Source organism: Hirundo rustica, chromosome 13, assembly GCF_015227805.2.
Source record: "Hirundo rustica isolate bHirRus1 chromosome 13, bHirRus1.pri.v3, whole genome shotgun sequence".
NCBI lineage: Eukaryota > Metazoa > Chordata > Aves > Passeriformes > Hirundinidae > Hirundo > Hirundo rustica.
Window position 1 is genome coordinate 830,490 of NC_053462.1, and position 15,309 is coordinate 845,798.

General features: G+C 42.4%; 1 protein-coding gene across 6 annotated transcripts in view; it reads left to right on the forward strand.

Annotated features, from left to right (window-relative positions):
- TMEM266 (transmembrane protein 266) overlaps nucleotides 1-15,309 on the forward strand; it is an 89,306-nt gene that overhangs the window by 36,264 nt on the left and 37,733 nt on the right. For all 6 annotated transcript variants that reach the window (XM_040076982.2, XM_040076985.2, XM_040076981.1 and 3 more), the window contains 2 exons: nucleotides 4,753-4,907; nucleotides 9,528-9,601. In XM_040076982.2, the coding sequence (XP_039932916.1) occupies nucleotides 4,753-4,907; nucleotides 9,528-9,601 (229 nt within the window). The remainder of the gene's footprint in view (nucleotides 1-4,752; nucleotides 4,908-9,527; nucleotides 9,602-15,309) is intronic.

The following is a 15,309-nucleotide window of genomic DNA, read 5'->3' on the forward strand; positions in this document are numbered from 1 at the left end:
GATATTGCAGGTTGACTGATTGATATTCCAAAGTCTGTGACACGGAGAAGTTAAAACTGGTTTGACACCCACATACCCCCCTCCCAATACAGTCTCTAAAGTACATTAATAGATTAAGGCCCAGTTCCAAAGAAACAAAAAGAGTTTGCTCTTGGCACAGAGGGCAGTAGATGCCTGAAGCTACTTTCTGAAGAACGTGTGGTTGGGAGTAGCTTATCCCCACAAGGAGTTGTTGAACAAGTTTGTGGAAGAGAAATTCATTGAAGTTTGCTAAGTACAACCTGAGAAAACACACCTGTCTCAGGAAGTGGCCAAATGGAAAAGTGTTGGATGCTGTGAGAATGTTAAGGGGAAGGATTTATATGTTTGCTGTGTTCTTATTCATCTTGAGACATCTGCTCATGGTCACTCTTGGAGACAGGATGCCAAGCCTTTGTTCAGTATGTTCTAGTATGGCTGTTCTTATGTTTCTTAAAGGGAGATTTTGAGGCTGATGTTATATAGCACTAAAGATTTTAGCATAAAAAGGAAAAACCTAACAAGCAATTTTCTAGTGAGAGGTGTAAAGGGCCAGGTAAATCACAGGGTGTCTGTGAGCAAATGGTGTGATATACACCTATAAAGAAAGAACAAATGATCCTAGAGAGCTTCAAGTACTTCAAATAGAGCTGGGAAGCATTCATGTAATTAATTAAGCCTATTCTAAAATATGATCTGCTGCTCCAGTTGTCTGTATTCACAGAAGGGACTGCTAGGATAGTTACAGAAACTGAGTGTTCTACAGAAAGCATGGGCTTTAATTGAATCACACACGTGGCTGCCATTACTGTGTATAATGCATCATGGACAAAATGCCACCTAGGGAAAAGACCTAATCAAGCTAAAGAATAATTTTGGCACAAGAGTGAGTGTGTATAAACTGGCCATGGCTGAGTTTGGGGAGAAAAATGGGGGAATCTTTCTTGCCATTTGAGCAGTGGAGTTCTGCAGGAGTCTTCCAAGAAGTGCCATGGGGCTTGAAATAGTACAAGTATTAGGGGGAAAAAAGATGAGAGTGTTGTCAATAGTTAAAAGTTCTGTAGTTAAACCAAGCTTGTAGAAGTCCAGAAAAGAGGTGCAGGGCTCTGTGTGTTCCTTGGAGTTAGCTGCTCCCTGCAGCCTGCTGTGAGGCTCTGCTGTCTGTGTTGGCTCAGACGCATTTTGTATTGTTATTTAGCCTGTGTTCCTGTCACTTCCTGACCATGGCCTTTCTGCTCCTTCAGATAGCAATTTGGATGTCATCCATCCTTCTGTTTTCTGATCATAACCATCTTGTGAGGTGCAAACACTTGCTGTTTTAGCCAAAAGAAAGAAAAAAACCCAAACAAACAACAAAGAAAACCAGGCTAAGGTATAATGCAGATTTTGGGGTATTTGTTTACAAGAGCAGAAAACAGAAACAGTGACAGCTGTTAACAGCTTGAAAAAACTCTTTGTAGTGGTTCCTTAACACATAAATATGTTCAACCTTTCCCAGTTTGGCCTTATGCTCATTTTTTTCCAAGCTGTTTGTTAGTAGGACTAACAGCATGATGACAGATTGGTTTTGCACAAAGCCATGTGTGAAAGTATCTTTAAAAAAATTACCCCTGGTAAAATTCCACTAAATATATGTTAATGTCTCAGAACAAAGTTTTACAGCTCAGTGTTACCAACAATTAAAAATTTCCTGTGCTAGTACATTTATTTACTTCCAGGCATTGCAAGAAAGGTAAATGATATTTCTGTTGTAGAGACAAAGTAGCTGAAATACCTGATGAACTTGTTTGAAGTCATGCAGGAAAGTTTTCCAAAGTCACTTGCCTGTGAATTCAAGCAAACACAGTCAGGACACCAACAGAATGTCTGCTTATTTTCTGAACAGAATAGGGGACTTTTTTACTTGTTTGTGGGGTTTTGGTGATTTGGGGGGTTTGTTTGGTTGGGTTTTTTTGTTTAAAGTGAGGGAAGAAGGTCTTCTGCTTGCCTGTGGTTAGTACGAAATCTCTTTGTAAATTTATGAGCCGTGTAAGTTATAATTTGGTTTGTTGAGTTTTCTGAAAATTCTGTGTAGCTGACTTTCTAATTTGAGCTTAAAATTTTAGGTGTAGCTTTGCAGTGTCAGAGGTGAAATGGTCAGAATTTGGAAGGTAAAGTTCAAACCCACACTAATTCTGGTAAGGGTTTGTTTTTCTCCAAAGCCGGATTTCTCATCTGTTGGATAGATGAGCCTTTGTACATCAGAAGGGAGAGGGAGGGACTACTCAGCTAAAACAGGTTCCAGGGTTCCAGAAGTGAGATTTGTGTCAGGAGTCAGGGTGATTGTCAACAGCCTGCAAACAGGGGTGTGTGCCAGTCACTATCCATCCACAGGCCAGGTGGTAACAAACTCACCTTGGTGTAGCAAGTCAGGATACAGAACTGAACGTGGTTCTCCAGTGCTTCAATTTCAAATCCATTTGTGTCTTTGAAATCACTTTATATATTTTACGAGTGTGCTACAGGTGGAAATGTGCCTGTGAGCTGCACTTGACCTCTTAAGCTGATTGCTTTTTCAATTATAAACTGGTAGTTTCATTCTGAAGCTTTTTAGAATTGGTGGTAGCAATATTGAACAGACAGAATAATGCCATGTTATTTAGGATTCTATACGTAATTAACAGCTTGAGTAATAATTATCATGGTTATGTGTATTGTATGCCAAATATTGCAGTTGGTTTATTCTTACTGGTACATTTGCTATATTTGAAAATCTTGACTATGCAGAGATTTTAGAGGCAGGTACTTGGGCCCTCTACTGATGATTTTGTGATTAGCAAAGCTGCCCTCCAATATTAAAATACTGGCATAACGGGTCTTTTGGAAAAGAGAAGATAAATGTAAGCAGAGTCTAGAACTAAAACCTGTTCTGTTTAAACAGAGCCACCCCCCCCACCACTGTTTTTAGAAAAATCTAAAAAACCCCCACTCTTAGCCCAAAGTCATAGTTGCATTGAAAACAAATTACCCTGTTTTGAGATGATGTAAAATAAAATCCATTAAAAGATCAAGTTAGCAAAAAAGCCCTATCCCAATGCTTTTTTTTACCTTATGTTTTAACATAACCTATTTGATGTCTAGTGCATTCTGCATTCAGGCTGGAGCCATAAAAAAGTTTAACCTAAGGGCAAGTTGCTGATAGTAACACTTGCCAAATCTTCTCTGGAGCTTTGAGAGTCAGTTGAGGAGGACTTTTATAGTCAGGCAATCAGGCAATCTGGCTGTAAGTGTTGTTGATAGGCTTAATTCTGAGAAGCTGCTCGAAAGTGTCGAGTCTTTGGGCACCGCTTGGCATCGCCCTCATTTGTGAGTATGTCAGAGAACATTTTGTGATATTTTTCCAAGGGTTTGATTATAATGTGAGTTATTGAGTCTAGAGCTGTTTATTAGGAATTGATCAGTACTATCCTATCTTCTTGTACACCACTGATTTCTGTATAGTGGTATTTTGGACAGTGAGGTTACTGCATCATACTTGCAGCTTTTTAAACTCTGGTTAATAAATCATGTCAGCTTTTCATTACCTAATGTATATTTACAGTGCTTTGAAAACCTGAAGTGTCAGGCAACCATCCCATCTGATGAACTTTCTGAGGTGAGCCAGTAGGGGAACCCTGCAGAACTCTGTGATGAGAAATTATGTGATATTGCATCAGTGATACTGAGGGGGAGGAGTTAGGAGATGAACTGTATCAGGATGGGCTTTATACTTCTGAAGTCCATACTACTGTTATTCCTATCACCAATACTCCTAAAAGAAAAAAAAAAAAAAAAATTTAGCAACCCTCTTGTAAACGTGTATCTGCATTAGCACAACACCAGTGCAACATTTACTGCTTCATCAGCTTCCCTCCAGAGTTCTGATCCACAGAACTCAGCCTCCTCACAGCTTCCTGCATCCTGCCTAAACCTTATTGCTGCTCTGGAAAAGGGTGACCTCATCCAAACCAGGTTTGGGAGCGATTCCTGGTGCATGCTGTCCCCCAAACTCTGACAAGGTAATTCCCAATGGCCTGATCCACAGACAGATTGATGAGAGTTGGACAAACAGCCAAGCGAGAGCGCCTTGCCCAGAGGCCTGACACTTTGCCAGGCTGCATACCTTTGCTACTATAAAGTGTAGCTGTGGAGTCACTGAGCTGCTTCTTCGGTGTTTTCCAGATTCCTGTTTTCTTTTCCATGATGTCATGGACTGATTGTTGCAACCCGTATTTGGCAGCCCTTGTCAGATCTGTCTCATAGTAGAGCAGGGATAAAGGTGCATGGCCAGAAAATTCAGTAGCAGGGAAATTATTTTTAAAAAGACATTAGTTTCTAAATAGCAGCATCCTGCTGTGCCTTGGTACTCACTATAAATGAATGCAGCATGTCTGTCAAAATAAGAGCACATGAGAACCTGTGAGACAGGAAGAAAGAAGAAATGTGTGTGTGATGATTAGGGCTGCATGACTCAGTACACTGAAGGGGTTTGAACACCACTACACTCCAGAGCTGGGGAGATCCCAGATTGAAAGTTTTTCTCATATTTCTCTCAGTAAAGAAACCAGTGAAAGTGAACTTTGCAAAGTCTTTGTGTGTTATGGCTGAGTGTATCTATAACAGCAGAACTTAGACTTTTGAGTTCACTGCTCTTTAGCTCTTTTCCTTTTTCACTTCTTTTCTTTTCTTGTTTTTCCCTTAATTTTATTTCCTTAGATCTAACTGGCTAAAACCGTGCTGTGGGAGACGAGCAGCTGTGTGGCAGGTATTTTTGATCAGTGCAAGTCTCAACAGTTTCCTGGTAGCCTGTGTAGTATTGGTGGTGATTCTTCTGACTCTGGAACTTCTAATAGATATAAAGCTTCTCCAGTGTGAGTAGGAGGATTGTTTATTTTTTTGTTTTTTTTGTTTGGTTTGGTTTCTGTTTTTGGTTTTTTTTTTTTTTTTTTTAATTTTGATGAAATAAAAGCTTAACTTCTTGCTGGGAGGTTTTTGAAGGGGGTGGATATTTGGGATGTTTTTTCCCTACAATTTAAATGATAATTAGGCTAGGTAAGAAATGTGTCCTTGTGGAACCCTGGTATAGTGAAGTCAGTCTCTTCTTTATTTTTCTGACCAAAGCTAGGTCAAATAATAAATTCAGAAATTCAGTACAGGACAGATTTTCAAAGGATGCAAGCAAAGTGTACGTGCAGAGATCCATATGTGTTGTCATTAGTACTTGAAGAGCTCTGCCCTTTACAGACATACTACATATGCACAAAAGAAAAATCTGTGCATCGTTAATCTCTGCTATCCATCACGTGTCGATAGACAAAAGCGATGAACGTACAAAAATAAATAGGGTACTTGGTGCTAACCTCTTATTAATTTACTTCTGCTCAACTGGATAGGAATTGAAAATACAGCCTTCTAGCTTGTAATGCACTGAAATGAGACAGATTTTCATTCTACTTTGCTAACACACTGTGAGTCAAATAATGGCTTAAATGGAGTTTAGCTTTATCTGAATTCACTCTACACAGGTTCCACAGTGGAAATTTTAATGCTGCTGTTTTGCTTCTTAATTCATCTTTTTTTCCCTACTCTTCTTTTCCTCTATTCCACACTTTTTTTCCTTCTTTTATGATACAAAGTTGACGTGACCACAGACACCATGTACGCTTTCCCCTAAGCTAAATATTGAGGAGCAGCCTCTAGTATCTCCATGCGATCTCACTCGTGTTGAAATGGCAGCTGGGGTTCAGACAATCCCAAAAATGCAAGAGTACATAGCACAAAAGAGTGTCTGGTTTCTCCTGTGGCAGCTTTAAACTGAGCAAAACAAATTTTATTCTGTTGAAGTCCTTTTACTGTTGTAATTTGTCAATTGATTGTAATGGAGTAAAGATTCAGGTGTTGCAGTTGTATTAAGATGACTTTAAGGGACTTTATTGATAATTGCAGCCATTTCTTAAGCTCTGTAAGATGAATAAATGACTGTGTGTCATTCCATGCTGTTGCTCCCCGTTTCCACCCATCTATCCATACTGCACACACTGCTCAGGGCACGGCCACTCCGTTACAGCTGTTACTTTCTCTGCTCTCTGGTCACTCACCATTTTTGGTTGAGGAAGCCCAGGATTTGGACAAGTCTGCCACTTTCAAAAAAGTCAGGAATCCTAATTGTAGGTATAAGGCCTTAATGAGGAAGAAGCTTTCACCAATATTTATTGAGGTGTCACATCTTTCTGTTTATATAGAGAATTTTCACTTCCTGTAGAGACAAAGGGGTTTAAAGACTGTTGATTTCACTGAGTTTTAACAGTTTTGGTGACTGTCTTCTGGAAGCAGGCATTTTGTCACCATTTATTTTCTAAAGAAAGCTTTACTTTAGGAGTCATTGCTCCCCTGCGTGTCTGGTGCATGTGACGCTGCTGAAAGCTCTGCAGCTTACACCTTGTGCATGACCTGCAGGTGTTTGGTTGAGGCAGGTGACTTCACTCTTCAGAGGTGGCCCCTGCCTGGATGGATTTGCTCAGGACCCATTCCTCTTATGTTACTACTTTACATTTTAACAAATGAATTGCCATGAGGCTTGTTGCTTTTGCCAAGTTTGAATAACATCTATCTTGTTTTAAGTCAGTTAGAGGTTGTCTCAGTGAGGCTGATCTAAGTATTCCAGTTGTGCCTTGTAAGGGATGTGTGTCACTTACATTAAGGTTTTGAAAAGCCATTACCCATAAATTTGTTTCTCAAAAATATAATTAGTATTAAGGGGTTCCTTATTATTTATAAAACCAAGCAGTTCATTACAATACCTTACAGCACGTCACTGCTAGTTCTGTCCATAATAATAACTGCTAATCCATGCTATAGACTGTAATTACTTAGGAAGCCTCCCTTTATTAAAAGAAAACCAAACCAACCAACCAACAAAAATCCACAACAAAAGAAACCTGGCGTTTTCTTTGGCTATGACATGTTTAGAGTTTAGTTCTTCTCTCCTTCTTTCAGTATAGTCTTTGGTTGCAGGATGCACTTCTCCCATGCGCAAAGCTGTTGGTTTCATAGGTCAACACCACATTTGCAAACTGTAGGACACACGTGAAAAGGTCAGAGACCCCTTAGGGTCTTTTAGTACAGAGTGTATTCATTCCAGATTTAGAAACCCCAGAAAGCAAGGGACATATAATAGGTATTTTGGTTTAGGTCTATGTTCTGTAATCAGTTTTTTTAAGTCTGTCTTCAAAGCTCCTGACATGCAATAATAAAATACCATCTCAATTCCTTGTGTTTTGCAAAAGCAGAAGTAGATAAGTATTAACTCACATTTAAATAAGGAAAAGAAAAAAAGTTGTGGCACATTCTATGCCTCAGAAATACAGACCATGCTATCCATTCCTCATCCTCAGCAGTTTTGGGGAAAAGGCGCTCAGGAAATGATGTTAGCTCTGCCCTCGCTCTGCAGTCACCTGCAGCAGGTGCATGTGTAGAAGACAGCAGCCCTTCCTGAGCAGCGTGCAGGGGAGAAGCTGCACTCCTGGGCTGCCCTGGCTGAGCCCTGCAGAGGAAAACGCCCCCGTGCTGCAGCAATGCCTCAGGAACCAACAGCACCACACACACCCCTGCAGTGTGCATCTGCCTGGAAATCAGCTACGGCATCCGCTGAGAGCAGATGCTGCTGCTCCGGGCTTCTGCTGCTCGGAGCTTCTGCTGCTCGGAGCTTCTGCTGCTCCGGGCTTCTGCTGCTCCGAGCTTCTGCTGCTCGGAGCTTCTGCTGCTCCGGGCTTCTGCTGCTCGGAGCTTCTGCTGCTCCGGGCTTCTGCTGCTCGGAGCTTCTGCTGCTCCGGGCTTCTGCTGCTCCGGGCTTCTGCTGCTCGGAGCTTCTGCTGCTCCGGGCTTCTGCTGCTCGGAGCTTCTGCTGCTCCGGGCTTCTGCTGCTCGGAGCTTCTGCTGCTCCGGGCTTCTGCTGCTCGGAGCTTCTGCTGCTCCGGGCTACTGCTGCTCCGAGCTTCTGCTGCTCGGAGCTTCTGCTGCTCCGGGCTTCTGCTGCTCCGGGCTTCTGCTGCTCCGGGCTACTGCTGCTCCGAGCTTCTGCTGCTCCGGGCTTCTGCTGCTCCGGGCTTCTGCTGCTCCGGGCTTCTGCTGCTCCGGGCTTCTGCTGCTCCCAGCTTCTGCTGCTCGGAGCTTCTGCTGCTCCGGGCTTCTGCTGCTCCCGGCTTCTGCTGCTCCGGGCTTCTGCTGCTCCCGGCTTCTGCTGCTCCCGGCTTCTGCTGCTCCCGGCTTCTGCTGCTCCCAGCTTCTGCGGCGCTCGCTCCGGGATTGTCCGGACGGGCTCTCAGCCCGAGCCGTGCTTGCTGTACCTTTTTCTGTCGCTAGGGGGCAGCTGGAGCCGTGTGTGTCAGTCGAGGCCTGTTGGGAAAACTGCATCCAAAACTGCCGTTCCTCAGGCTGGAGACAGCGCTTTAGGAAACTTTATTAGATTAATGTTCTCCTTCGTAATTTGTATTATATTGTATTTTGCCGATTTGTTTCACCTTTAAGTAGTTCCTCTGCTGCAGTGCAGCAAATGCTCTCATCAAGCCCCAAAAGAGTTTCAGCAGTGGAATTTCCAGTGGCAGGGCATACTCAGTTTTATTTGTATCCTGATTTCTTCCTATGTGCTTCTCTTCTCCTTCCCGTATTAATCGATTCTGATTTTAAAATAAAATTCTTCATTTAGCACGCACCCTGTATGTTCTTGGGACGTAGTTAAGTCTGCCACAGCCCTGCACCTCTATGCACACAGCCACTGCTTTGCCTTACACAGTGATTCTCTGACTCTGCAGGACTGCCCAGACTGCTCTGGTCTGTCTGCTGTGGAGATGGTGGATTCACAAAGACCCTGCAGGAAGGAGAGAATGTTTGCTCTTCATTCCCGTAATCCAGCCTTGGGAGCATATGGGAGTGGGAATCGTTAGCAATTCAGTTAGTGCACCCTGTCAAGTTTCTGCATTTTTCTGTCAGCGTGAAATGTATTTTGAAGCCCATTTTGAGCACTAGTTTTTAAGCAGCTGTTTCGGACAAATACTGATCATTCGAGATGAACTGTCAAAGACTGAAGACAAGGAATAATGCGGGGATAGTAGAGCATTCTGTTTCCTTACTGAGTGCTAGATCTGGATTTTTAGGTACACAGGAATTAGTCACACATCTCGTACTAAAGCAGCATGTGGGATGAGAACATGAAGCAGTGGCAGAGCATCAAAGACCTGAGCTGTGTCTGCCACTGCTTACCAGCAGCAGGATCTGTTAAAGCTCCAGTGAAGAGCTGCTAACGTGGTGAATGAGGGTGAGCAGCTGGCAGGGCTGGAGTTCCATGTCCATTGCATCCCATCCTCTTTCTGGTACTTCCATTGCAAAATCTCAGAAAGCTTTACCATATGTAACTTGTGGCAGTACTAATTATGCTAAACCTAAGTTGCCCTCTGCTACTGTAATGACCCTTCGTTGTATTATGTTAATTGCAGTTTCAAGTGCTTCCCAGTTTGCAGGAGTAATTCACTGGATCAGCCTAGTCATCCTCTCTGTTTTCTTTTCAGAGGTATGTATAACCAAAGTCTTTCACCACATACAGAACTGCAAAGTATTTTTATGTTGTCACTGGAATTAGGAAGAGTTTTACAGTAGTTTGACTGTAAATAATGTAACGCAGTGGATTTTAAGGAAAAAAAAACAAGCAAAAGTGTACTGTTGCTGCTTCCACGTAGCAAACTGAAAAATGTTGTTTTGATTAGCACTGTATGTCAGTTGCTTAGAACTGGAAAGGAAACATGGAAGGGAAGATACTGCTTTACAAATAATAGTTGGAAAGCTGCAAAAATAAATAATTATCTCTGAATCTACAGGCGTTGGACAGGATAGTTTGATCCATTTGTTATCAGTGTCACTGGGTATAAAGTATAGGATTTACCTGAAGATCTGTTCTTCAAGAATAAAGACCCATGGTGGTTTTGTACAAAAAGATCTGTTTTGAGAATGGAGTTATCTTCTCTCACCATTTATTAAGGGAGTTTTTATATTCCAGGTTGCTGCATACAGACCTAGTCAGAGAATGAAACAAACGGTGAATTTCTTTGCCAAAATGTGTACGAATGTGTGCACTGGAAAAGGCTCTAGTCATGATGTAACAAATTACCAAACTGGGATAATCTGCCTTTCTGAGCTTTCAGCTTTGTTCCAGAAAGACGTCATTGGTATTGAGACATTTAGACTGCTCCTGAAATATTCCAAAATGCTTTTATTGTTATTTTTCAGGTTGTAATATGTTACTTGTCACAAAAACAAGTTTTATGTTTGTTAAGTTGGAAGACAGCTTGGACTTAAATATTTTAAATTTTTTTTCTGGTTCCATAGGAGAAAATGGAATCCAGAGAGGTCTGGTAATTACTTCATTCTATAGGAAATTTAGATAGTTACAAGGTGAAGGTTACAAAACACCAATAATCAAAATTGATTTATTGGATCACTTATATTGAATTTGTACTCATCATATATGATTGGTAATTTCCATGGTGCTCCTGATGAAATGCATTTACATGTATTATTTTGTATTTCTCAGCAGGGTTTTTTAGCTGGTGTTGTCAATGGGTGCTTTCTGAAAGGATTGTTTGATGGCAGGAAGGGATCTCCTGCTGCACTTACACAAACAGGTCCCATTACTGGCTCCATCCTTTGACAGTGTGGTGGGCTGTAGCTTACATGTGAGATGCCTGAAAATAATCTCTAAACAATTAAAAGAGCTTGCAGTCTTTCCTTTGTGAATTGTGTATCCCAATTCCCAAAGACTCGGGTTTGCTAGATGGTGTCCATTCCCTTCAGAGAAATCCTTGTGTCTCCCCTCCAGAACCTTTCCTCAGTGGGGATTAGCAGCCTGGAGCTCCTGTAACCCTGAGCTTCCCAACACTGCTGCTAGCAGCATGGCTGCACAACCACGCTCACCTGACCCTTTTACTTTCTGGAGCTGGTTTCACCCAAAGCCTCTCCTGTGCTGCTGAGTTCCCTGCTGCTGGACCTCACTCTGCAGTTCTGTTGTCATCCCTTGCAGGACCAGCACTCTGCTCGCTCCTGGGGCAGTGCCTTGCTCCTGTGTCCCTCCCTGAGTGCACAGCTGTTGTTGGGCTCTTTGTGGCACTGCAGGCACATTCTCGAGGCCAGGGCTCATCTGGCTCAAGGAAGGAATTAGTTGTTTCAGTTCTACGGGGACAGGATACCCCCGAAGTGGTTGAGTATTTTGCAGGAAAAGAGTAACAGAAGTGTTTCACAGAGCCAAAACAGATTGTCTAAATCACCATCCTCGTTTTGGATCTGTGTTGCTTTTCTCTCTTTATTAGATGTTGGAACTACTTTGTCTCCTTGCTGTTCTCATTTATTACAAACTTCTCACTCACTTCATTATCTGCTTTTGTCTTCCAAAGTAGCTTCCCTCACCTATTTGATTATGGTTTGAATTTAGAACAAAGGCCACAAGACAGCCTGAGGTGCACAGACCAGGGTAGATTTTTGGATATGGATTCATTTGGCAGCTCAGAGACAGAGGTGGCTCCACAGAGCAGCTGGATGTGCTTCAGAGACCAGCAGTCTGGGAGAGAGTTCAGGTGTACCTTTCCTGCTGGGTTTGCTGGGGTTGGCCTTATGCCAGGTTGGGTTCATGTTGAATTGGGTCTTAAGAGAGGAAAAGCAGAGGGTATAATTTTCTATCATCCAAGTATTTTTTTTTCCAAGAGGTTACAAAATACTGCAGGATTTGCAAATGGCTTTTTTTTTTCATCCATCTTGATTTTATTTACTCCTTTGGTCCTTTCAGGGGACTTTTTTTCCCTCTGATTCCCATGCCATGAGTCAGCTGTCTTTAGGATCATTTGTTGAGAAGATCATGTGTTACAGTGAGATTCTGCAGTCTGTGTCTGTTCATGCCAGGATGATATTCCAGAGATAAGGAGGTTTAATTATTTTACCTGTATATAACAGGCAACTGCTTAGGATTGATGAGTCCTTCAGTCATTGTTTTTCTACTCAAAACAAGGATTCAAAGTTTCTGGTGTTCAAAAAAGGTTGTTTCCACAGCAAGTACCCTGTAGGATGTTCACTGTTTATTCTGTAATTTGGTTCCCATTAGTTGTAAATATGGGTGTACAATTCTTCAGAAAGGCCTCATCTTAAAGAACAAAGAAAGTTTTAAAAGACTTGTTAAGACCCATAAAACTTTCAGCACAAAATCTGAATGTTTTGGAAGGATACGACTTAAAGGTTACACGACTAAAGGTGGTGCTCTCAAAGCATTGCAAGTAATTGCAGCGGAGTTGAAGTTAAACAGCACTGGCTTCCTCCTTGGTTAAAATGAGGGGGCTAAACATGCCAGCAGCTGGCAAATGCCACCAGAACAGCTGCCAACAGGCTGAGGAGCTGCTCTCGCAGCATCTTCCTGCTTTCCCTGGCCTTGTCTTACAGCCACAAGCCTTAAAGGCACTTTGTTCATTTTATACTCTCTGTCACTGTCTGTGACTTTCCAGCATTAAAATATCCATATTCAAGTGAAGTGTGCATCAGCTTTGTTTGCTTCTTTCCAAGTATTTGAACAGGATTTACTAGTGGTTTGTCTCTGTTTACATACATCACTATGATTTGTCTGTGCACCAAATGTTACCCAGACATTAAGACAGAAGAGAAGAGACAGGCACTGGGGGGAAATCCCAGTATCAGCAGCAAGGCAGGGCTGGGGTTGCACCTTCTCAAGAGGGCAAATTCAGCCTTGGTATTAGTTGGCTGAGGAAAGCAAGATGGGGAATGTCACAGAGTTGTTAAGTGGATTGAAATCTGCTCTTAACAGTTCCATCTCCTTGCCACAAGTACTGTGGCTGTTGCTTAGCTCTGCTTTTCCACTAGGACTGATGAGTCTGATTCTCTGTGCAAGAATGGAGTTCCTTGATATTAGCTGTTTGCACTGCTCTGTGTGTGCTTCAGCCAGCCCAGCACTCAGGCACTCTGCTGAAGGGAAGCCCTTGAGGGTTTCCCTGGGAGGAACAAGTCTTATATACCGAATCTCAGCTTTTTTGTGGCATCTGTGTCTAAGAAATGAGCTCTCAGATTGAGTAGAGTAAGTCTGGGCTCCCAGATGAGAAACAATCTGTTTCATTAGCTATGGTTCACAGGAGGAAAAACTCCAAGGCTTTCCTCATCCTCTGTGTTTAAAGGAAGTGTTCATAGAAACCTGCCACTTTTCTGCTTGTTAATAGCAGCCCTCGAAAGGAATAAAACATCCAAAGGGAGACTCTGCTGTTAAGGTTCTGTTAAAAAAAAATATCCTAAATGGCAAAACTGGTAAAAATGTCTTTCCCTTAACAAATTCATAATTTATGTTAGAGAAACTCAGTTATGTTACTTTTGTTATATTATTTGCGAGCCTCAGAGAGCTGAGCAGAAAGATAATAATCTTCTATTAATCTTCTGTAAGCTGTGGTTTCTCTTCTGTGTGTTTACTTTTGTTCCATGTACACACAACTTTTCTCATGATGCATAAATGCATTTCATTGCTGTATGTTTTGTTTTTTAAATGAATTGAATAGTGGGGTCTAGGAACAAAGATACAGATTTTATATATTAATATGATTTATAAAGGCATATTTAGGCTTTCTTTGCTAGTATGTATAAAATAAATTTTAATATACTGGGAAATTTCTTTGCTAAGTAGTTTTCTGGCTTCACAAAGAAGTAGTTACCATGGAAAATGGTCCTGTAAAGTTCTGGGGATCTAGCTGGACATCTGCCTGAAATGTCAGTCTGCCCATTTCATTTCCAATGGTATACCTAACCCACAGTGTGCTCCATCAGTGCTTCATCTGTGCTTTCATCTCTTGATAGTGGCAGTGCAGCACCTCCTACACCATGTGTTTCAGAGAGGTGTCAGTGCTCGTGTGACCATGCCCAGAGGGAACTTGTGATGCAGGGCTGCCTAAGCCCAGTTCCCTGGCCACTCTGCATCTGTGGTGAGCTGTTCCCATGCCTGAAAAGCCTTTCCAAATCTGTACAGAATTGTCAATTGAAAACTCATTGGTTTTACCTGTGTGCTAAGAATTAAGATTTTGAAAGTATTGGGAGAACATAAGAAGAAATAGAAGTGCAGAGGTAGTGCAAAGGTTTATTTGGGTTTGTGATGTCCTGGTAGTGTTGGTGAGAGAGAACACGTGTCTGTGTCTGTTCATGGCACCAGGCTTTGGCAGGGAATGATTTCTGTGGCACCTCAAGCTGATGGAGCCCTAGCAGTTCCAGAGTGCAGGACATGGGGTGGGTTGTGCTGGATAATGGTGATGTGGGGTCTGTAGTTTCAGAGCCTTGGTTGAAGAGAAGCCATGTGAGGAGGGTGCCTGTGCCCTTGAAACAGAAGGGTGTGTTGATTTAAGCATGCCAGCACGTTCCTCTGGCCTCTGGTGGCCTGGGGACAGTGTGTGCTAGGACAGCTCAGGCTGTAGCTCGGTACCGGCACACCAGGAGATGGCAAAAGAGGATTCTTCTAAGGACTTGATGAGCTAAGGGCTCTGTGGAGTGACCCAGATGAGAGAGGTTATAAATTACAGATTGGGTACAGGCTGTTCTGGAAAGCTTTCAATAAATATCTGGTCTTATGAGATACGTCCAAAAGGCAAAAGCTTAATCTACAGAGTTTCTGGAGCCTCTGTAACAGATAAGTTCCATGGCAGAGGAAGGGAGGGAGGGCTTGTCTAAGGACATCTTTTCCAGCCTCCTCCATCCTGCCTATCTCCTGCCCAATCCCTGCCCCACCTTGAAATGCAGAGTTGCCCTCCTTTGCCTCGTGCTGCTGGGCCAACTTCCCCTCCTGTGCTGCCTCTTGGTGATTTCTTCACACTACAGGGGCATTTGACTCAGTGACTCACCGAGTAGTAAATTGTCTATTAACGGTGCAAGCAGAAAAGTACTTAAAATTACCTAATGTACCATGCAGTCAGCTGACAAATGCAGATTGTGGGAATTCATACAGCTGGCTCAGCAAAGGACTTAGCCAAGTTTCCCTACAAAATCAGAGAGAGAACCTGCAGCATCACACAGTTCATCATAAACGTCACTGCAGACAGTTAGTCATGCAAACAATTGTGTGTCACCAGGAGACTTTGTCAATTTTGAAATTGGATTTCTGTCTGAAAAATGGTTTAAAATTTTATCTGGATTTACTTCAGCTTAAAGAAGTTAACAGAAATGTTCAGTCATTTGCCTTTTTTAGTGCACTGAACACATTTT